Source organism: Nomascus leucogenys, chromosome 19 (assembly GCF_006542625.1).
Source record: "Nomascus leucogenys isolate Asia chromosome 19, Asia_NLE_v1, whole genome shotgun sequence".
NCBI classification, from domain to species: Eukaryota; Metazoa; Chordata; class Mammalia; order Primates; family Hylobatidae; genus Nomascus; species Nomascus leucogenys.
The window spans coordinates 14723750-14747603 of NC_044399.1; the positions used below are offsets into that span (position 1 = coordinate 14723750).

Consider the following 23854-nt stretch of genomic DNA (forward strand, 5'->3'; position numbering starts at 1 on the left):
TCTGTTCTCCTCATGAGAATTTTTAATACCTGGTGATCAAATGGCATCAATCTTTCATAGTCTTTTTACTCATAGGGTGGCATAAAAAAGCCCTCATCAGATGAGGCATACTGGACAAAAAATGGTTCTATAGTGATTAAGGAACTCTGTGAGGTGATTCAGTGAATAAAATGTTAAATAGCTGGTGGAATTTCCTCAAGGCACGTTCAGGAAAATACAACATGAAAACAAATACAGGTAGCACACATGCCCACACTGCAGTAATGAGACCAAATCCAGGTGTTTGCTGCTCATGCCTCAGCTTGGCCCACCATCACCTCTCCCGCACCAGGCTGCAAGAGCCTTCACGACGAAATTTCCATGGCCCTACACTTCTGTTCCTTTCTCCAATCATCATAAAAGTGGTGAGAAATATATATCTTTTCTTGAGACAAGGTCTCACTCTGTTGCTCAGGCTGGAGTGCAGTGGTGTGATTTTGGCTCACTGCAACGTCCACCTACTGGGCTCAAGAGATCCTCCCACCTCAGCCTTTTAAATAGCTGGGACTCCAGGGTTTCCACCACGTTGGCCAGGCTGGTCTTGAACTCCTGGCCTCAAGCAATCTGCCTGCCTCAGCCTCCCAAAGTGTCTGCATTACAGGTGTGAGCCACTGCACCCAGCCTAAAAGTAATCTTTCTAAAACAAAAATATGACAATGTCACCACCTGGTTGAAAACTGATGTCTAACTGATCCATTCCCAAGATGAGGTCTATCCTTTAGCCAGGTATACAAGAGTTTTCATTCCCAGGCCCCTTCCTATCTTTCTGGACTCACCCTATGCTCCAATTTATACCATATTATTTAAAATTAACTAAAGGTACTAGGCTATTTCATGTTTTTATTAAAACTGCTAAATATGTCTTGAATGTTCCCATCTTTCTAATATTTCCTTCTGTGATGCTCATGACAAATACCCTTATTAGTTAAGACTCAGCTCAAATACCTTTTATACTATGGGGCCTTTCCTGGCTATACCCCCGGCTCCACTGACTCTATTATTAACCATTTCTACCTTTCTGCCTCCACATCTTCCATTGAGTTATTTGTTTTCCTCATTTATGAAGAGATCTCCCTGGATGTCAAGTTGATATCCTGCGATAGCTGCAATTTTACATCCTATGGGTGCCAATACTTGATGAAGCAGTAGGCACTAGCTGTGAGGAAAGGGCATGGCTGTTTATTATAAATTCCTTCACTGCACAGGCTAGAGAGTGTATTTATGAAATAGCAATTAGGAGATAAATCTGTTTGTAAGTTTGAAAGGTACTTAAATGAGAGGAGGGAGCTTATACGATGAAGAAAGAATGGAAGAGCAAAGGGAGTCCAAGTCACTAAAGATTTACAGTTGAGTAATAAACAGCTGCAGAACCATGAAGTTTGCCAGAAAGAGGAGAGCACTGTAGTAGGGAGGTTATTTTCGGATTCCTTTCCCTCACTGCTTTTATCATGTTAAAATATGTTTTGGTATTTGCTGCACATAATTCTGAGATCTTTTATTTATTCCTCTGTCTTCCCCAAGATTTACACCCCCTATGAATTTAGAATCCACACACTTTGCAGGAAGGAGAGTATACTTCCAGCTTATTAATGAAGAGGCTTGGGAGGGCTGCAGAACGCACCAACAGCTCAGCATCCCACCAGAGTCCTCTCCAGGAGCAGAATGCATTATCATTTATGATTGTACTGCGTACATGGTCCTTTGGCCAATTTTCAATCTCTCCTACTATATGATTACCTTCGCCAATGTGAAATAATTTTCCAAGCACAGTGAAGGAGTTTTCAGCTTGCCAGTCAGGCCGGTTAATCACAATCACCCCAGATGGGCTTCTACAGCCAAATTTCTCAGGCAAAGGAAGTAGTGGAAAGCAAGAGTTTAGGAGTGCGCCCGTATGTGAATCCTGACTTTGTCAATTCTAGCTCATAAAACATGGGAGCAGTTATCTAATTTCCTTGGGACTTAAATTCTGTGTCTGTTAAAATGGTGACAAATTTACTTCATGGGGCTGGTGGGACAATTCAGTCATGTTACAACAACTCTTCCTCCTCTTATATAATAGTATCTGGTGGGAAGGCTGGATGTGACGAGGGAGATGGATGAAAATGGTTTATCTGCTCCACAATTCGAGTGCAGCCTGAGTGCCTAGGATAGACTTTGAGAGGCTTAGTTCCCCTTATTATTATGTGGTAACACTGACATCCTTAAATTGTCTTTTCTCCAATTCATGCCACTATTCACAAGTATTCATTGGCTTCGTGTTTCCTCTCCACATCATATGCAAACTTCTTTACTTGTCTTTTGAGGGACTCTTCATAGCATATGGTCCATTTGGGCCAAACTAACTTTCCAACTTACTAAAGGTAAGACTTTGTGTGGGCTGATAGGCATGCAAAATACTTATGTCTTGGCTTTGCCTACATGGCTATATCAGGCTACAATGACCCTTCTCTTTTCAGTTCCTAAAGCAGAAAAGTGTCATGCAATCTCATGTGATCAACATCAAATTTGGAATCAGGAGACCTGTGTTTGAAAAAGGAATTGGATATCTCCTGCTTGTTGAACTTTGGTGAATCACTCTCTAGTAATCTGACCTTCAGACTGGAGATGATAATACTTGCTTAACAATCACTCTCACAAGATGTGTGTGAGTATCAAATGAGCTAGGGTATAGGAAAATTATAATCCTCAAATTCAGAACTCACTATCATGCTATCTTGTATTCCTTGCTTTGTTTTTATGAGTGACTACACTGTTTTCCTAGGTTGCAAGTCCACTAGAATTAGGGACCATATCTCCAACTTCCTTTGGATTCTCACTACAGGACTAGCATAGGGTTCGGTAACAACAAAGCAGCAGCAGCTACAATATTAATTTTAAAAAGTAGCAAATATGTATTTTCATACTTACTACGGCCCATGCATGGTTCAAATCACCACTACTACAAAGTTATGTAGGCAAGGAAACCTAATATTTGTACTGTATAGTACAGAACTGCCTGAATTGGAAAGGGAAGATTCTAAATGTTTTAATCAACATGTAAAACTGCATAAAGATGAAAGCAGGCACCAGGCAAGAGGAGAGCAAAAAATGAAGAAAAAACAGCAGGGTAAGTCCAAGAAAAGCCAAAGCACTGGAGAGGAGGTAGGTTTGTCCAAACCATGAAAATTCTAAGGACAGCAGATAATATGGTTTGGTTCTGTGTTACCACCCAAATCTCGCCTTGAATTGTAATAATCCCCATGTGTCAAGAGCGGGACCAGGTGGAGATAACTGAATCATGGGGGTGGAGATAACTGAATCATGGGGGTGGAGATAACTGAATCATGGGGGTGGTTTCCCCCATGCTGTTGCTCTGATAGTGAGTGAGTTCTCACAAGATCTGAGTTTTAGAAGGGGCTTCCCCCTTGGCTGGGCACTCATTCTCTTTCCTGCCACTCTGTGAAAAGGTGCCTTCCTCCATGATTGTAAGTTTCCTGAAGCCTCCCCAGCCATGCAGAACTATGAGTCAATTAAACCTCTTTTCTTTATAAATTACCCAGTCTCAGGTATTTCTTCATAGCAGTGTGAGAACTGATGAATACAGCTGACATTGTTAACATTTTGAGAGCTCCTAAGTAGGGCTACAATTAAAAACTGAAAGAGGCACTCATTAGGATGCCCTTAAGGGGCCCCAGTAATCTTACTACATTTTTCTTGTCTGTCTGCTTTCCCAGCCTCCTAAAACACTACTTTGTACCTTACCCTCTTTTCTCTCCTCAAATCTCCAACCCTACCTCCTTTCTACTCACATTAAGCGGATTCCTTTCATTGCAATCAGAAGAGAATGTCCTCCGTCTCCTGCCACCACATCTACCCACCTACTTGCATCTGTGCCCATCAGCTTCCCATCTCTCCTGCTATTGGGGGAAACTGACAGGATCCTATCTAAAGTGAATTGTTCTACCTGGATTCCAGGTCTCATCCACTCTCACCCATTATGACAGAAACACTTAAGATTTAAAAAATATAATATTTATTAAAGGAAAATATGTAATAATGAAAAAATGATGATATATGAAGGAGAGGGTAGAGTTTCTTGATTTCAAGATTGCTTGTCAGTGTTTGTTGGTTTCCCCTCATCCTCAATTCTTAATATTGCAGTGTCCTGGGGCTTCATTCTCTCTCCTCCTTTCTTCTCTACCTACTTACTTCCTTAAGGATTTTACCGAGCCTCCTAGTTGTGACTCCTCTTTATGCACTGAGAATTCCCAAATGTATTTCTAGTCCCTACTTCTCTAATACACTCTAAATTCATATAGACAGCTGTCAACAGCTCAACTTGGATGTTCGATAGCCATATCAATCTTTTAAAAAACTATTTTGAAATAATTACAGATGTACAAGAAGTTGCAAAATAGTATAGATAGGTCCCGTGTAGCTATCACCCAGCTTCACCTACAATGACATTTTACAAAAAGCCATATCAATTTTAATATGTCCCAAATCAAACTATCCCCAGAAGCTATTTCTTGACATTCAGTAAATATTTATTATCTCTTCTTTGTACACATGGCATTTATTAATACACTTCAATAGTACTTCTTATAGTTCATTCAATATGCATGTATGCATGCATACATATGCTTCAATAAACTATGAGCTTCTCAAAGGCAAGGGCCATGGCAATCTTTTATTTGTCTACAGCACGCGGAATAGTGACTAAACATTTCCTGAAAGTATTTGGAACAAATAACCTTATTCAGGTCAGAATCAAAGGAGTCAAACAACTAGACCAAAGCCAGAGATCAATGGGCAAAATACTTATTTTGATAAAAAAAAAATTCGAATCAACAGTTAGTGTTCTTTAACCCTGAGAAAACATTATATAACACTTTTATAGTTGAGTTCAGTATGATTATAGATTAGCAACAATAACTATAAAATTTAGTGGGGGAGAAGGTTAAAAAAATGAGTATACCACTTTCTACTTAGGAATAGAAGCTTCGCAAATGCAGTGTCTTTAAGACGAATATGCATTAGATATATATCTTTCCTATTTAAAAAATTACGAAAAAGATCAAAAGATCTTCATTCAAAGATGTAATGTATATATCAAAAATTATAAAGATCAATGTAATTTAATATAAATATATAAACCTCTAGACACTGGAAAAGGCAAACAATTACATATACATGTATTTTATTTGGCTTTAAAGTGTTACATCTTGAATAAAGTAAAATCCACTTACTTATGAACAAACAAAAATATGTACATACGACAGTACACTTCACTTTGACAAATATTTTTCAATAACTGTTTCCCATTTTTCCACTTTGGCCTTAATGACAGTACTTTTATAAAGTATTATTAAGCCTATAAAGTCTCTAAAATCTTATAATATGTAAGGTTTGGCTCCAAAAGATGTACTATTATAGTGCATAAAATGTATAGCGATTTCTGTAAAAGACAGATAACCTCTAAGGTTTTATAATTTATTGTTAGCTAGACATTCGGTTGGATATGTGTAGAAGGAACGATTTTCTCCATCTTTCGAGTTCCTACCTTAGCCCATAAAGCAGGAAGCTGCCCCTATGAGTACCAAGATGTCAAGTACTCTTCACCCTCCCATTTCTGAGGAGAGAAGGAGTGGCATCTGATAAGTGAAGTGGGGAGAAACAATTGATTATGGGTGGCGAGCTCTTTCCCTGTCTTTTTCATATCTACCAGACTTGAAGAAGAGTATACACTCTTCTGGTATTGCTGTTCTCCCAGTGGTAAACATTTGTGAGTCAGGCCCAGACTTTTGCTGCAGAGAAGTATATCTGTCCAACAATGGCTACGGAGGCTCTGAGAATGACCAGCCTGAGTTGATTTGTGCTGAAATACACACTGCATTTCAAAGGCGTGGTTTTTTTTAAGAAAGGCAAACTATCTCACTGTCATTTTTATATTGATCACATGACAAAATAGTAGTACTTAGGACAATTTCACCCAATTTGTTTGATTTTTAAAAATGTGGCTATTAGAAAATTTCAGCCTCCACAGGTGGCACACATGACAGTTCTGCTGGACAGCACTAATCTGGGGGCCACCTCTCTGGAGCCCAAGAATAGGAGGCAGCCCTTCTGACAAAGCATGTATGCTCTGCAGAACTGACTGTCCTTCCAGGGCTGTCTGAAGATTGAGTGCAGGGAGTAGTATAGGAGGACAAAAATAGCAGAAAACTGATATGGAAAACAAAGCCGCAGTCTCCAGGCCAATTCTACCAACAATAAAGCTGATATTTTCCTTTCTGTGGTACCTGATTCCTCTATCTGTTAACTGATTACAACTTAAGAATGGAAAATGACAATTATTTATTACTTTTTCCTGATTAAAATCCAAAGATATGACAGAAATATTTCTGCTCCCCTGGAAGTAGCACAAGCATAAAATTCAGGGATGAGTATGCAGCAAAGAAAGTGGTCCTCTCTAGGTCCTTAGGGGTTTAAGTTTCAAAAGCTTCTAAGATTTCAGTGGAGAGTTCTGTCCTAGGTGGTTCTCAGCTGAAACAAAAGTGGCACATGAGTCGGAAACCTGCCTGGGAAGCAGGTTTCTGAGTCAAGTGAGATTCCCCAGCAAAAAGACAGTGACAGCCACTGGGACACTTAACTGAGAGGAACACGGGGCTTCAGTGGGGAAATGGAAATCAGGAAGACAGAGTGACCAGCAGCAGGGATATGTGAAACAGATCAGTCTCTGCCAGAGGAGGCTGTATGGATGGACGGATACATTGTCTTTCCTCCATGGTAGTTATATGCCTCAGTTATCATCCTGATTGGAGACTATTTAAAAATTTGTATTTTATTGATTGATTGATTGATTGACACAGGGTTGCCTATTTGAACTGTGAGCTGAAGTTGCTGCTTTTTGCATGCCAGGCTACTTTTGCTTACATTTTCTTCCAGGTGAGCAAAGTGAGACTGTGACTTCAAGAAAAGCAACACAGAATTTGTTGTCATGATAAAATTGGAACTTTCAAGCAGAAATTCAAATTTTGGAAAACTTGGATCCACTACTGTAAGGCTGACAGCTTCCCAATACTTACAGACTTAGTTGCTGAGATAAGTGCTCATATTAATAAATTAGATTTTTAAAATATTCTCTGATGCAATCTATCAACATTTGGATGATCTATATAACTCAGTGAACTGAAACTTCTAAATGCCTTCATGCAATTATATTACAAAATCATACCTGGGAAGTGAATCCATTCAAGTGCAACCTAGACCAACAGTTTTAATGCGACAGGGTACAAAAAGTTCAATAATATGGCTTCATATTTCACACTGCAACTAGTCTTTAAGACTTTATCACATGTTGAGTTTCAGTGCAGTATCAAGGAAGAATACTCCAAATTATAGGCTATTAAAATATCTCTCCCTTTTCCAACCTCTTATCTGTGTAAGGCTGGATTTTCTTCACCTACTTCAACCAAAACAACAACAGACTGAATGCAGAAACTAACATGACAATCCAGCTGTGTTTTATTAAGCCAGACATGAAAATGTAACACAGTGCTGTTTTTTCATTATTTTCTTTCTTGGAGATATAGTTGTTTTTCATTAAATATGCTATTCATGTCAACCTATAATGGGTCTATTATTGGTATTTTAAAATAAATTAAGTTTAAAATTTTGTCTTTAACTTTTTTTTTTTTTTTTTTTTTTGAGACAGAGTCTCTCTCTGTCACCAGGCTGGAGTGCAGTGGTGTGATCCAGGCTCAGTGCAGCCTCCAACTCCCTGGTTCAAGTGATTCTCCTGCCTCAGCCTCCCAAGTGGCTGGGATTACAGGCATGCGCCACCATGCCCAGCTAATTTTTGTATTTTTAGTAGAGATGGGGTTTCACCATGGTAGCCAGGATGGTCTCGATCTCCTGACCTCGAGATCTGCCCACCTCAGGCTCCCAAAGTGCTGGGATTACAGGCATGAGCCACCGTGCCCGGCCTGTCTTTAACTTCTAATATGATAAATATTATTAGATATAACCTTCATAAACAAAAACTCTTTAGAATCCTCAATAATTCTTAAGAATATTAAAGCATCCTAAGATCAAAAGTTTTGAGAATGACCAATCTATAATTATTTAAACCACTTAAGCATAAAGTACCTACTTGATACTGTGCTACAACATAGGAAATAAGAGATAAAAGGCACCATCCCTGTCCTCAAAAATTTCCAATGTCATTGGCAATGTACTTCTCAATTAACACAACTTAAAAATTCTTTTACTGTATAATTTTTAAAAACTTTCATTTCATGTTTCTTATAAACATGTCTTTTATAGCTTAATGTCTCCTATGGAAACTAATACTGTATATGGCACATAGCAAATGCCTAAATACTTCATGATTCACTCTGAATCTGACATATGGCATCAGAAAGTCATAATATACATTAAATAAACATTTTAATGTAAGTTTCAGACACTGATTACTCATGGTGAAAGATGTATTGCCATCCTTAGTTAAAAGATAGTATTGGCAATGTACAGACCCTGAAGTTACAGCTACAATGCAATCTTTGATCAAGACTTAAACTTATACTATAAATTTCACTGTTCGATCAAATTATACTTTTTAAGATTAATTTATTCTACCAGATTTTTATGCCAACAGGCTGAATAATAGGATAAGGGAGGAAACAGTAGCTTATTTAGAGAATCTGAACAGTAAACAAAGATGCTCTTTTGCTGTTTCCATAACTCCAGGAGGCAGAACCAAACAGTGGAGATTAAAATTAGGCAAAAGATACCTTTTATTAAACAAATAAAGCAAGTAAGCAGGGATACTGGCTTAATTATCAATAGAAACGAGTTTGAAGGTTAGAAAGTAGGCTAGGTAAGAGGTTCTCAGTAATTTTTCTGCTACAATCCAAAGGAGACAACATGTTTCCCATTAGAAGCAGTGGTTTACGATGGCAATGAATCGCAAATAGCGGGAGTTGGAAAGGCAGCACGTGCAAGGTGGGGGAAAGGGGAGTGGGTAAGTACCCATCCAATTCCAGGTTGAGAAACACTGGGCAAGGTACCAGAAGGATTTTTTAAACTGTATGATTACCTGGAAGTTTTTAAAGAAGGATCCTGGCAAACTTCTTGACAGCATTTCATAAGAGAGAGAAGTATTTGCCATGCATTTATCTATGGATGTAGCAGCACCAGCTATTGAAAGCAAGTGGAAAGTATAAAACACAAACGGCTAAGATTACACATATGCTCCCCAATACTAACCACCTAATACCAAGCAAATTGTGTTCTGACCTGCCTTTCAGCCTCTTTTACAACCATTTTCCTGGATTTCTAACCCATTCACTTGTTCTCTGTCCCTTCTATAAAAATGCTTATAACAGCTGAACTGACAAGCAATAGAGGAGCAACTCTAATCTGATTCAACAACAACAACAACAAAAGCATTTAGATTTGGTACAAATACACTTTAAACATTTGCATCCTTTTTCCTTCTGCATATTAATCATCTCAAATGGCACACAAATTCTTTCTCTGACTACATGACATAATACTATTTGTAAATATTTTCCCCAGAGATTCCAGGAATTCCGCAAATGTAAATGGCAACGGAATGGCTATTGCCATGAAAGTAAAGAGCCTTCTCTGGTATGTTCTACCAGTGGACTGGGCACTCAGTTCAGGCCTTGGGAATATTCCTTTCTGAATTCTAGTGTCTGAACAACTGCTTATTGTTCTCGTTATGCACTTGAGAATTAGCTTACCAGTTCTTTCCAAAAATTCCTTTCTAAATTAAATGTGGGTACACATTTGAAAACTGCACACTGTGTATGAATAGTACACACTTATTTTACATTTTTAACATCATGTACAAGCTGTGGGAACATCTGGTGTTTTGCAAATTTGGGCAAATCCAGCTGCATTTCCTCTTCCAAATGTGTTCTCTGACATCTGCAGGTTGTGTTTCATTTCGATTTTTATACTCTCTATCTATATAGGGCAGCATTGTGTGCTTTCAAACATGCATTTTTTCCAACTTTATACTTTTCCTCTCTGAACTAAAAATTAAAAACTTGCCGATTAATATGAGAAAGAATGTTGTGGTTAGACTAAAGATGTGAATTTTAAATGTATCTGTCTCACCTCTCTATAATTTACTTGAATCAGTAGAAAATTGCCTCTTGAGAACAGTTTACAATAAAGAAATATATATGCTTGGATTATACCATCTGAGCTAAGAGAAAGCAATACAGTAATTAGCAGATTGAATCTTTACTGAGTCAGGTGCACCTCTAACCCAACGAAATACACATATGTGCACCAACAACTGTGCCACACATTTTCAGGGGTTGGCGGACATCTTGAAAGAAGTATAAGGTTAAGAAACTAAAGTGATGAGAATGTGAATAATTTAATGTGAATAATTTAAAATCACCTAACTTAAAGCATGGTAAATAACAGCTAAAACACAAATGGACTTTACAGCCTACTCTTATACTTAATCATAAATAAAAGATTGCTGTTGCCAAGTCTAAAACTCTCTGTCCCCTCTACATACACGCTCACAATTAGCAAATAGCCCCAGCTGACCATGCTGCCTTCCCTTCCTTCCCTCACATAAAATATTTAAAACAACCTCCAGCCTGAGGGTGGTGTGGAAAACTGCCTGGGAGCAAAGGCACCTCCACCTTCCTGGCTGACCTGCTGGCCTGTTAGCCCCAAAGGCTAGTTCACAAGTCTCAAATCTGAGCTGGTTCCTTGGATTTTAAACTCCCAACTTGGATCAGTTCCTTCCCATATACAACCAGGTTCCTTCCTGGACTTTCTCATTTAGATTCAGCCCTGCTCTGGACACATCCCAGGACATGCTGCTCCTACTGGGCTAAAAATGCGCAGGGCTCTCTGGTTCCACCGCTCTCCCACAGTTTCTCGAATGGTTCCAGGTCCCCTGACTCTAGTTGCTTGTTCTGTGACTTCTTAGAGATAGCACAGTTCAGTGGTTGAGAGAAAAGGCCATGGGATAAATCTCCATGAGTTCAAATTGAGTTCTCTATTACCAACTTACCTTTGCTAAGCCTCAGTTTGTTCACCTATAAAATTGGGGTAATAATATTGTCTCCCTTACAGATTACTCAGCCACAACCTCTGTCTCAAGGAAGCAGAAGTCTAAGAGAGATTCCTGAAGCTAAACCACACAGCTGATAAGTGATAGGTTCAGAGTTCAAAGCCAGGTTTATATATCTCCAAACACATTCTTTTCAAATACATTATGCTCTTGTCTTTTAAATCATCCTTATTGGCCAGGTGCGGTGGCTCACGCCTGTAATCCCAGCACTTTGGGAGGCCAAGGCGGGTGGATCATGAGGTCAGGAGATTGAGACCATCCTGGCTAACATGGTGAAACCCCGTCTCTACTAAAAATACAAAAAAAAAATTAGCCGGGCATGGTGGCGGGCTCCTGTAGTCCCAGCTACTCAGGAGGCTGAGGCAGGAGAATGGCATGAACCCGGCAGGTGGAGCTTGCAGAGAGCCGAGATCCTGCCACTGCACTCCAGCCTGGGGGACAAAGCGAGACTCCGCCTCAAAAAAAAAAAAAACAACAACAAAAAACACTCTTATTTTTCTCTTTAAAAACAACAAAAATTATTATCTCCTTTTTATAGCAGTGGTTGTAAAATTTAAAACCAAGATATATTACTAGGGTTGCAATAATAAGAAAATAAAGAAGTACTTGGTTATCCACAACTATTAATCTAGTGATCTGGTTAAAACTAGCATTCTTCACAGAAGCTGGAACCTCTGCCTATGCCAACCTCCAAATGAATGATTTGCAATTCTTGGCCTTTACAGTCTATTTCCAGGATAATACTAACTAAAATAACAATCTTTGGGATAGGGTACTGGGCAGACCTGGTGACTTGCAGGGAAGGAGAAGGCAACAGCAAAGATGGCAAAAGAGATCAAACAGGAGCTCCAAAGACGGCAGAGTTTAGCAGTTGAGTCCAATGGCTAAGATTTTCCAGGAGAGAGAATGCCCAGAGTCCAAGTAGTGAAAAATGTCCATTTGTTTAGCAGCCGTGTCTGGGTGAGGGGGCAGGAAAGGGGAGGAGGAGAACCCACATTATCTATTCTGAGTGAGGCTACACATTGCTGAGGGATTGAGTGCAGTCAAAGGGGGCCAAACTGAGCATGGAGGAGACATCAGAAAATGCAATATGCACTCTCTTTGATAATTCTATCACCAAGTTACATACTGCATGATATGAATAAAATCTTTTTTATTTTTTTTTATGTTTTTATTATTTTGAGACAGAGTCTCACTCTGTCACCCAGGCTGGAGTGCAGTGGCATGATCTCAGCTCACTTCAACCTCCATTTCCTAGGTTCAGGTGATTCTCCTGCCTCAGCCTCCCGAGTAGCTGGGACTACAGGTGAACACCACCATGCCCAGTTAATTTTTTTTGGTATTTTTTTTTTTTTCTAGTAGAGATAGGGTTTCGCCATGTTGGCCAGGCTGGTCTCAAACTCCCGACCTCAGGTAATCTGCCCGCCTCGGCCTCCCAAAGTGCTGGGATTACAGGCTTGAGCCACTGTGCCTTGCCAATAACTTTTTTAAAGACTCAGGTTAACCCAAGCTAAGTTGTTAGCCTGGTTTCCGAATGCAGGTAATCTGGGCTGGGCACTGGAGATCCTTTACATTTGTCAACTGGAAAGAACAGAATGGCATATTTACTATAAAGTGACATGAGAACTGTAACATGTACTAAGTATACGTGTAAATGAGAATAGTCATCTCTATTTTAGCGTATTTGTACATCTATAATAGAGAAAAACAATTTCCCAATTAAAACGTCTTATTCATAGCAAATAAACAAAAACTTTTTAAAAAGCCAACATGTAATTATTTTCCATTTCAAGAAAGGAAATAAAAATAAAATCTACAGAATGTAGGAGCAATTTTCATTTCTTCTAATGTGCTCAAACCACTTTAAAATATCTTTTTGTTTACCTTGGTAACAGCTTTTGGAGAAAATGTAACTGCATCTACCACAGTGATGAGGTCACCTGGGTGGAGACGATCAAAGTACTTCATGCAGACATCATAGGCATGAAGCCACTCCGGTGAAGAGCGTGGGACTTGTTTAATGAGATGAGGGTCTCCAGTCCAGAACAACTTCTGTAACCAGATGGTGTACAGAGAGCTTGGGGAAAGCATCTGTCCATCCTTTTCAGGGATTTTGGGAATAAGTTTGGAAATAGACAAGATATTTTGACTTGAAAGAACTGGCTCCAGTGCTTCAAGAGGACTCGTGTTTTCATCTGTCAGCTTTTTGTAATTAAGACCTAGCAGAAAAAAAAAGAAAGTAGGTAAGTGGTTCATTCCAATGTAAACACAGAGGCACTTTCAAACACACACACACAGCCCTCTATATGTCTGAACACAAAGATCTATCAACTTAGCTATGGTAGCTAGTTTAGATTTTCTATTAGAAAGATCAAGAGATCTGAGTTCCAGTCACAGCCTGAAACTTATTCGGCTGTGTGATCCCAGATAGGCCATTCATCTTCTGTGTGCCTCCATTTCCTTGTTTGTACCCTAGAGATGACAATATATCCATGCCTTTCAAATCCCCTGCAGCACCTATGTTTTCTTCTATCAGTCCTTCAACAAAATGCATTATATTCCTTTGTTATTTATCTGGCATTTCACTAGTTACTTGAAGGCAAGGATTGAATCTTATTCCCTTATCCTCTGTGTCTAGGCCAGTGTCTCATTTGATTATTCACAGAACGACTGATAAACTGATGGGAACTCTCACAATTATTGTGAATATCAAACAAACATAGATTTGAATGTGCCTTGCAAATTATAAAGTATAAAAATTTAAGAGGTCTTAAAGTGTTTAATTTCTTAGTTATGAGCATAAAAACCATTCTAAAGATTTCCATAATTTATCAAAGATTCGAAAGCTCTTAAGTGTTCCATGCATATTTTAAACATATAGGCTCCAGTGGAATGAAATTCTGCTGAACTGCCTATTATAAAGTGTCTTGACCTTGCCATTTATATACATAAAATATAATCAATGGGAGTAATGAAAAAATCCTGGAGCAGAAGTCCCTTTGGATTTTAGTACCAGGTCTACCATAAGTCACTGTGTGACTTTCAATAGGTTTCTTACTTTTTCTGGTATTTAATTCCCTCAACCATAAGTGAAAGAGTGGGAAAGATAATAACTAAAGTCGATTAGCTTCAAAATTCTGTGGTTTCGGAGCTCTGCCAACCATAATGCATGAACAGGACTGTGTACAGAAAATTAATCCCCAGATTTAACTTAAAAGAATGAATTCAAGCAGGGAAACAACCATCCTACCTGATGCAACAACCTTAAACTTCTTCAGCAGCCGAATGTGGGTTTCTGGTTTAATGGCACAGTTCCCCAAATCTGCACAGCCACAGTTTTCCAGAAGAGTGAAATAATACAGCAGCCTTTCATGATCAAAGCCACCAATAGTGGGGTAAATATACTTGACCATGTGCTGGTGAAAGGCTTCTGGATCAGTCTTCAAAGTCTCAAAGAGATGAAGGTCTTGGGCTCTATTTTCAATTTCTAGTGTGGACAAACTGAAATTAAGAGTCAAAGGAACTGTGTTAAGATTTTGTTCCTTTATTAAAGTGATTCTTTTTTAACCAAGGAAGAAACACTACTTCTTATATAGTTCCCTTCTTCCTGCCTACTCAAAGACAGTAAACCACCACCAGAAGCCAGTCAGCCTGAATAAAGGAAAACAAATGTGTTAGATGCCTACTAACATTTAACTGACTACACACTCGTCATGTTATCTCATGGGGGTCTACAGCAATCCTGTGAAGTAGGCTTTACTTCAAGTTCCTGCAGTTGGGAGAGTTGTCTGATGTTTCCCAGCTAGGAAATAAACCGACATCTGTCAGCATCCACTCTTAAGCATTTATTCATGTCATAAAAAGAGTTTAAAATCTATGATTCTTCACAGAAACATAAACAGGATTATTATTTCAGGAATTTAGGAAATGATACAGAAAAATCCCTAAACTTTCAGGCTTAAGATTTACATGCAAGAGTCTTGAATTAATATTCAATAAACCCAAATTTTATGCTATGTTCAGATAAAAGAAAAATAGAAAAAGAGGGATAATTAAACTTTCACTTGGGTTATCTGCAGTAATGCTACTTAAATAAAACACATATCTTAATATTTTCATCCTAACTTAGATGTCTTTGTAATCTAATTTTAAAAAGTCATTTAAGGTTAAACTCTTGGGAAAAGAAAAATTAAGGTATTTTTGCTTGGTTGATTGGTTTGTGCTTTTAGAAGGGGAAAGGAGGGGGTTAATTTTGGTCTTGTGCTTCTCCCTGGACAGAATCTGGACAGAGCCTGTGGTCTAGTGTAATCTCAGTGCCCCTTACGTGATGAGTTTCATACTCCCTAATTGTAAGAGTCCTTCAGGCAGCCCTGCACTCACAGAAGTGCCCAGGTTCTAGGGTTCTTGGAAGCAGCAACGAAAGCATCTAGGGGCAGTAAGTGAGACCTTGGGCAGCAATAAAGTTAGGCTTCAAAAAGTTCTAAAGCAGCTCCTCTGAAATATGACAATTTGTTTATTCAAAGTGCCCAAAGACATGTTTTTGGTTTATGTAGATAAAGTTAGTATAAATCATGTTTTAAAACTTTCAGGAGAATGTGACAACACTTGGGATAAAAAGGGTAATCTATAAAGTCAAAGCATCCAGTCATTTTTAAAAACTGGTCTTTTTACTTTTGCTTCAAGAAAAACCTTATTTTTCCATTAAGACACAGTGCAAACATTTACAAGAATATCTCTATCTATAAACATGTCCCCAATCTATAAAAATTTCTCTCACTGCCTCCTCTATGGGATGTGCTGAATATTCTTCTATTCTGTTATTCATAACGTATTTTAACTACTTATTACCTTGTCTATCTCCCTTACTAGGCTGTGTTGCTTGATGGCACAGACCTTATTACATCATCTTAATCTCTAGTTTCTCAATACCAAGAACCAGTGTGTGGCACAAAGGAAACATTCAATATATGTCTTATGAATGCCAAATAGATGAGTGGATGAGCAAAAAATTAGGTGTCCTCTATGTAGAAGGTGCTGTGCTCAGCACTGGGGAGGATATAAAGACTTACAGCATAGAGCTCCCACTCAAGTTTGAAAATCCAGTTGAGTTATACATACTTACAGTAAAATAATGATGCAAAACAACAGTATCACCTGACAAAGGGCACACAATTATAGTCCAATTAAGAGAAGGATCACTAAAAGCTGTGACTGCAGAGGATGTAGAAATCAATGATAACGGAAGGCTTAGTGAAAGAAGCACTTGAATTTGGCATTGTAGGAAGGAGTGAAGCAGAAATAATGTGAACAAAAGTATCAAGAAAGCAAAAGGCCTGTACAAGGAACAGTGAATATAAATGGCTGGGTGGTCAGAAAATATACTTGATACTATCACTATTCAAAGAATACCATCATCTCTGAAAGGTAGTGTACACACAGTAGTATGGGACAGTTAATCACAGAATTTCTGATGTTCCTTCATAATTTGCAAAATGAAGTCTGAAAACAATGTAGTAAGGGAGTAAATAAGAAACTGTGTAGTCGCAATAAAAGGAATCTTATTGACAAAGATTTGCAGGCAGAACAACATGCTGAACGGAGGAAAGAAAACAAATTTGTATTTATCATGCTGACTACTTTCTTGCTAAGTTAAAGTTGGGTAATTATCAACTTACAGATGATAAACTGCCATTCAGAGAGGTTATATGACTTGCCTAAGACAGAGTCCAGATCTGTCTGGACTCAAAGTACACAACTGCTCAGGACATCACAAAGCAACCATCAAGGTCAAGCACCCATATCAACAACCACTTCAAAACCTGGATTCTTTCTGCAACACAGATATGAGTTCTCTCTCCCAGCAGCAATAATCGAAAAGAGTTCTCCTGTCATACTTCGTTCGTAACACCTTGATAAACAAAGTATTCAAGACAGACTCATCTACAAAATGGACAATGACTATATCATAACAGCTTTAGTTCATCTGTGTTTGACTTGATTATGAATATAGTCTCTCTCAATCAACACTACTTTCCCTCTTGCCCACTCACTTATTCTTCTGTGCCTACAATTTACTTTGCCTGCTGTGCAATTTTACCTAATTATCTTGTCAAGACAGATATTGGAATACCTTTACTGACACATGATAAATACCCAAACCTCCCTTTTCAGTAAATTACAAGGTGCTAAGATCTTTTATAGATGCTAGTAATCAATAGCTCATTTTAATCATTTCCATTGAAAGAAGCTGTTATCTTCCCTTTGGAACAAGAAAAGGGAAATCTTTCTTTGAAATCTTTGTTTAGAAAAAAATTCCACTGAACCCATAGTCAAGAGAGTAGAAAGAAATACCATGAAACCACTGTGGACTTTTCACTCATCAAATTAATCATTACCCTGCAAACCTGTTTAAGTGATTTTTCCTGAACCAAGTTTTAGTTATAAAGGAGCTTATTAATACAGAGTGCATATTTAACTTTCAGAGATTAACTAACAGAAGAAGGCAGCATTAGTTGTACTCAACGCACAGAAATAAATTATTAGTACTAATCTCATGATTAAGGTGTTCTGTAATGGCTTCCAGGTGTCAGTCACCCAAAAATGTGATTCAAGAACATCATGTATTGAAAGGATTTTTATTTGTGTAAGAAAAACAAATTTATTTAAATACATTTTTCTTTACTCAGCTGAGATGGAGTGATTATAAAAATTATTAGCTCACTGAAAGGAGTGCTTAGAAGGAAAGAGGAAGGAGGAGGCAAGAAGGAAGAAGGTGAATAGGAGAAGGGAGAAGGCTGGTGGGAAAGGGGGAAGAGAGAATAAAGAAGATGGGGAAAGGGGGAAGAGAGAATAAAGAAGATGGGGAAGGGCTGGAAGTGAAAATGTACACATAACCTGCCAGCACTCTTGTTTCTATTACCTCATTAACACTCATAATAACCCTCTGCAAAAGGTCTAATTATTCCTATTATCTGAAGGAAGCTGAGGCTCAGACAAAAATCACACAACTAGTAAGAGATGGAAACTGATTCCGAGTTGGGTCTTTCAAGTTTGGCTTTCTGCTTCTACTCAATAAAGCAGTGAAGCTGATATTTTCACGCTGAAATTTTATGTTGGGCACAGTTCAGCTGCAGTGGCTTGTCAGCATTTTCCCCAAAGACTAACCCTAAGAGCATGAAGATCTATGAATCAATGTGAATGACCATCACTGCTGGTGAACAGTGGCCTCACCACTGACTACTGAGCAACAAGACAATCTACCCTCCAAATCACAACTGCTCCTGCCTGAGGAAGTCAATCCAAGAACTTAGCACATAAATGCCTCAGGATGATCTTGATGTAGCAGACGATCTATAATGCAGCCTGACAGCTGAATATGTGATTACTCAAGGAAAACGTGGTCAAGATAATCATGGCATTTTTTAGTTTTGCCAACATTCTGGCCAAGTGTCTGCAAACTGAAGAATGGAATTTTACTAACTTTTCAAGAACACCCAGGGAGTTGATGAAAGAATCAATAAAGAGTGTCTTAGAGTCTATTTCTCATCATGCTGATATTCAGTGAGTTCCTTTATGGAATGTTTTATGACAGGAACAGAGTAAGAATGTTGAAGGCCATATGAATAGGCTTTGTCTCTTCTACAAGGACAACCTGGTATCCCTAAAGCCTTTTAATTTCTCATAGAATGTCAATTCTGACTTGTTTATATACTTCATATTACTACCTTGCCAACAAAAACAGTTTTAAGAAACACCATAGCATAGAAATAGTAATAGACACCACTTACTGAGAACTTACTAGTGCTAAGCACTATGTCATCTGATTTAATTCTCACAAAGCGTATATCTTATCATGGATACCCATACTGACTTGAAAAATAATTGTTCAAAAATCAGATGTGCAATGTTAGGTTAACAGGGCCATGCGATGGGTCTGGTAAATCTACCCTGTTTCCAGAATTAATAATAGTAGCTACTATTTTTTTTAACACCTGCTACATATCAGGTATTCTGAATAAATCTCTTCAATCTCACAGCAGTTCTGCAAAATGGGCTGAAAATAGTCATTTTGCAGAGGAGAAAACTTAGGCTTAAAGAGATAAAACAAGTTGTCTATCAATAATATTCTACAAGAAGGTCACAGAGCCAGAGCCTGAACCAGGTTTGCATAATTTAAAGCCTGCGCACTTTCCACAGGCTATAAACATACCAAAATGCATTTTCCTGTTTATGTTTTGTGCCACTATCAGGCATTTTTGACTATATGGAGCAAAACAGTGTTAAGGATCACAATATGAAAATGAAGGTTACAGGTTACAGATATATGGAAGGAATCGCTTCCACTTTCATAATGGCAGTAATCAGTATTTCTGGTTTTTAGGATTTCTAGATTTCTTCTTAGGCACAATGCAAATCACAGTCCTAATCAAATAATCTGTTCCCCTAGACCAAAAGAAACAGCAAAATCAAATTTAGAGCTCAGTTTTAACAACTGTGTAAGACCTATAATGTGAATATGGACACTCAACATTCCTACTCTAACAAATATTTTCCCTGGTCTTGTATTTTTGTTTTAGTTTTCAATGTCATGATATACTTTTAATAATCTAAGTTACCTTAAATCCTGGGGGATTAATAACTAATAGGGGTTAGATGCTCCCCTCTCTCTATATTAAACACTCTCACACTAACTCTTCAAGTGAGTCAGGGTTCTTCAAGGAAAGAAGAGACATAAGGGCCAGAATTTAGAATTCTTTACCACTGTAAAGAATTACAATAAATATTTATTTAAAATTAAATAGCAACCTGGACACAAACCTATGTGAACAATAGTAACCTTCGGGCAGAAATTCTGTCTTCTGTTTCAATTCAGAAAAAGGTAAGGCAGATGCAATATAGTTTACTCATCTCTCCTCAGATAGACCTTGTTCTTACCCATTCTTGCATCTGGGACCAAAATAATCCTACTAGAGAATATGAAATCAGCTCTGAAAAACAGCACAGCACATTCAGAGTCCCTATGACCTGGGACCCTCCCCATGTGTATGAAGGAAACAACAGTAAACTAACCAACATTGAAGAAGGTGGTATTATGATCTCTAGCAACCAAGATAAATCACTTGTATAACCATTTGAGTGACGAAAAAGTAGATATTAGAGTGAAACCAAGGCATAGGATGTTTTGACCTTGAAATCTGCTGTCTAAATAAGAAGGGAAAAGATGGAAGGTGTTACCAAGTCTGGCAGTATAAAGACATGTCCTGTCCTCCATTTAGTTCTCCTTTGCTCACTCTGTCCCAGCCAAAATGGTCTTCTTTTAGTTACTCAAAAACACCAAGAACTGTCCTGCCCTTCTTTTCTGATGGCCTGGAATGCCCTTTCTTCCATTCCTCTTCATTAGTCAGCTCTTTCCTCTTCACATCCAAGAGAGGCCTTCCCCATCTACTTCATGTGCATTTCCTTTATGGTACTTACTACAACATGCAACTTGCTTTTCGGCAGCTTTTGTGGGGGTCAGGGTGACAGGGGAGGGTTCCCTATTAGAATATAAGCTCCATTAGGGCAAGGATGTGTCTGTCTTGTTCAGCACTTAACACTATGCTTGGAATACAAAGATACTAAGTAATAATAATAACATTTGATAAATAACTGTAGTACTATTATATCAGCCAGAAGCATCCTCTGCATTTCAAAATGACCCTGTGTCCAAAACTGAAAGGTATTAATCAAATCAGCAGAATTAACAAGAATAACACAAATAATCATAATAGCCTTGATATAGTTTGGTTTCGTCCCCACCCAAATCTCATCTTGAATTATAGTTCCCATAACCCCCACATGTTGTGGGAGGAACCCAGTGGGAGGTAACTGAATCACGGGGTGGTTACCCCCATGCTGTTCTCACAACAGTGAGTGACTTCTCATAAGATCTGATGGTTGTAAGGGGCTTTTCTCCATTTGCTCTGCACTTCTCCTTCCTGCCTCCATGAAGAAGGTGCATTTCTTCCCCTTCGTCTTTAAATTACCCAAGCTCAGGTATTTCTTCACAGTAGCATGAGAATGGACTAATACAAATTTAAAAGAGCCACTTGGTTATACATTTTCCACAGATTTTCTCTAATCTTCAAAACCCTCTACGGGGAGGATAATGACCTCTGTAACCCAGAAAACAGCGACTCTAGAGGATTAAGAAACATGCTCCAGGCTACATGGTTGGTGGCTGTGGGCAGATTTGGATCTTGAAACTTGATCTGACTACAAAACCCATGCTGTCATCAATAGGCCACAGGTACTCTGGTAGTTACTATTGTCTATAAAAATCCACCAACATGTCTAGAATAGCCAGAGATGGAGATGGCTACTAAGTTTGTAATGAGTGACAAATCAGCCTTGAGTCTGGGGGGCTCAACATGCCCCAGTGGAACCAAGAGGCTGAGAGAGCCAGTGTCTGCTAGTTGGAAGTGATTCTAGGCATTCACGGCCACTCAAAGCCATCACTGCTATTTAAAACTAGGAAGACATTAAAAGAACAACAAAAACAAAAAGCAGGAAATGGGAAAAAAAAAAAAGAGTCCAGCAACTCAAAAACGTATGTGTTTATGAGAATTATCTCTGACAAGAGTGAAATTCCAGGAAAAACTTCCATTAATGAAGCTGTGATCATGTGTCAGGTACTACAGGTTAGATATTTTACCATTAAATAATTTAATTTGTATTACTCCTTGCTTAAAGTGGAGGAAAATGAGCTTCAGAGAAGGGAATTATCTTGCCCATGGACACACACCTAGAAGCGACACCAATAGGATTTGTTTGATCTAGCTATTTTGATTTGAAGGCTTATGATTCATCTGCTATATAATGGTATTTCATCCAACCCTCTCTGTGTACACTTATCCGCAAATGTGCTGATGCAGGTGATACCTCCAAAATCAACCACATGAAGGGGAATGTACAATTATGAGGAAAATAACTTTACAGGGGAAAAAATTACTTTTTAAAGGAATAGTAAAACAAAACCCTAAAACAAACAACATTATTTCTCTTGTAACTTCCCAGTGGCACTCACTCAATAAATAAATGTTGGGCAATTTCTATTGTATTAACAAGGCTGATTTCTAATACTATGTTACCAAGTTAGATTAAATAGTAAAGCAAACAGCTGCCTTTTAAGTAAAGAACAGGCAGCACCTAACACCACTTACTAAATCAATATGAAATGCTTTGCCACTCACAAGTGATGATGCCAGGAGGTAATGATTTCCTGCTTTTGTAATTGCTGTGCATCTGCATAATCACAGTGCTATCAGGTATAATGATATGCCAGGAACAGTCTTGCACATCACTCGATTGCCTGATAATTTATAATATGTTCAGAGACCAAGGAAGCATCCTGTTTGTACAGATACAACATCCTTTTACGTAACATTCAATGAAAGAAAAAAGACATTTAATAAAATGCCAGGATATTTTTAAATGCCAATGTGCATATCACAAGAAATATTTATTTGAACATATTACTGTGCTTCAAAAATGATGATGTCCATGCAATATTTATCACGGATAACACTTTCTCCCATGTTGCAATTTAATAAATACTTAAAAAGGAAATGTTAAAATTTCTAAGTGATTAATAAAAATTAAAGGTGCTAAAAATAGCATTTCTTGACCATTCAGCAGGATTTGACCCCACTCAATACTCACTCCCTTTCTTTAAACTCTTTCTTCCCATGGCTTCCCTAAAATAAGATTCCTGTTTTCCCTCTTACCTACCTCTCCTGCCACTCTCTTTCTGATCCTTTTGTTAGCAGCTCTTCCTCTACCATTTTAAATGTGAAAGACTTCAAGCACTGCCTCAAGCTTTCTCCTTTCCTCATTCTCTGTTCTTTCCCCAAGCACATCCACAACATCACTTATTTCTCATCTATGTGCTTATGACTCCCAAGTTAGTATTTCCAGCTCCATTTGAACCCCAGATCTGTAAGATCCAACTGCGGACTCGGCGTTTTCTCTTGGCTGTTTCAGTATGTATAAATTCCTCATTCCCTTGTCTTCCTATTTTTTCTTTTTCTTTTTTTTTTTGGAGAAAGAGTCTCGCTCTGTTGCCTAGGCTGGAATGCAATGGCGCGATCTCTGCTCACTGCAATCTCCACCTCCTGGGTTCAAGCTATTCTCTTGCCTCAACCTCCTGAGTAGCTAGGATTACAGAGGTGCCTGCCACCATGCTCAGCTAATTTTTGTATTTTTAGTAGACACAGGGTTTCTCCATGTTGGCCAGGCTGGTCTCAAACTCCTGACCTTAAGTGATCTACCTATCACAGCACGGCCTCCCAAAGTGTTGGGATTACAGGTGTGAGCACGGCACCTGGCCTCTCTTGCCTTTTCCCTCACACTCCCCCCAAAATATCTTACCTCATTTGGTGCTTCCTATCTCACGGAGTGATGCCACCATCTGGCAAGTGAACACGTAAGAACCTAGTGATGCTTCGCGACACCTCCCCTTTTACTCATCCTCGTATCTAGTTTATCCTTATTAACCAATATATTAAGTACTGTCTATTTCACCTTGTAAATATCTCTAAAACCCATTCTGGCCTGCCTTTCTGTACTTCAAATCCCTTCTCCAAGCAATGGTCACTTGTCATGCCGTCTGTTACCATAAAAGCTCCCTAACTGGTCTACATATGTCCACCCTAACTTTCCTAAAAT

The 23854-nt window shown here is 38.5% G+C and overlaps 1 protein-coding gene across 1 annotated transcript in view; it reads right to left on the reverse strand.

Annotated features, from left to right (window-relative positions):
* The window catches only part of NBAS (NBAS subunit of NRZ tethering complex), a 388298-nt gene that overhangs the window by 94426 nt on the left and 270018 nt on the right, over nt 1-23854 (reverse strand). Inside the window, exons 43-44 of the mRNA XM_030800558.1 lie at nt 14400-14650; nt 13034-13368 (exon numbers count right to left, since the gene is read on the reverse strand). Coding sequence (XP_030656418.1) covers nt 13034-13368; nt 14400-14650 — 586 coding nt within the window. The remainder of the gene's footprint in view (nt 1-13033; nt 13369-14399; nt 14651-23854) is intronic.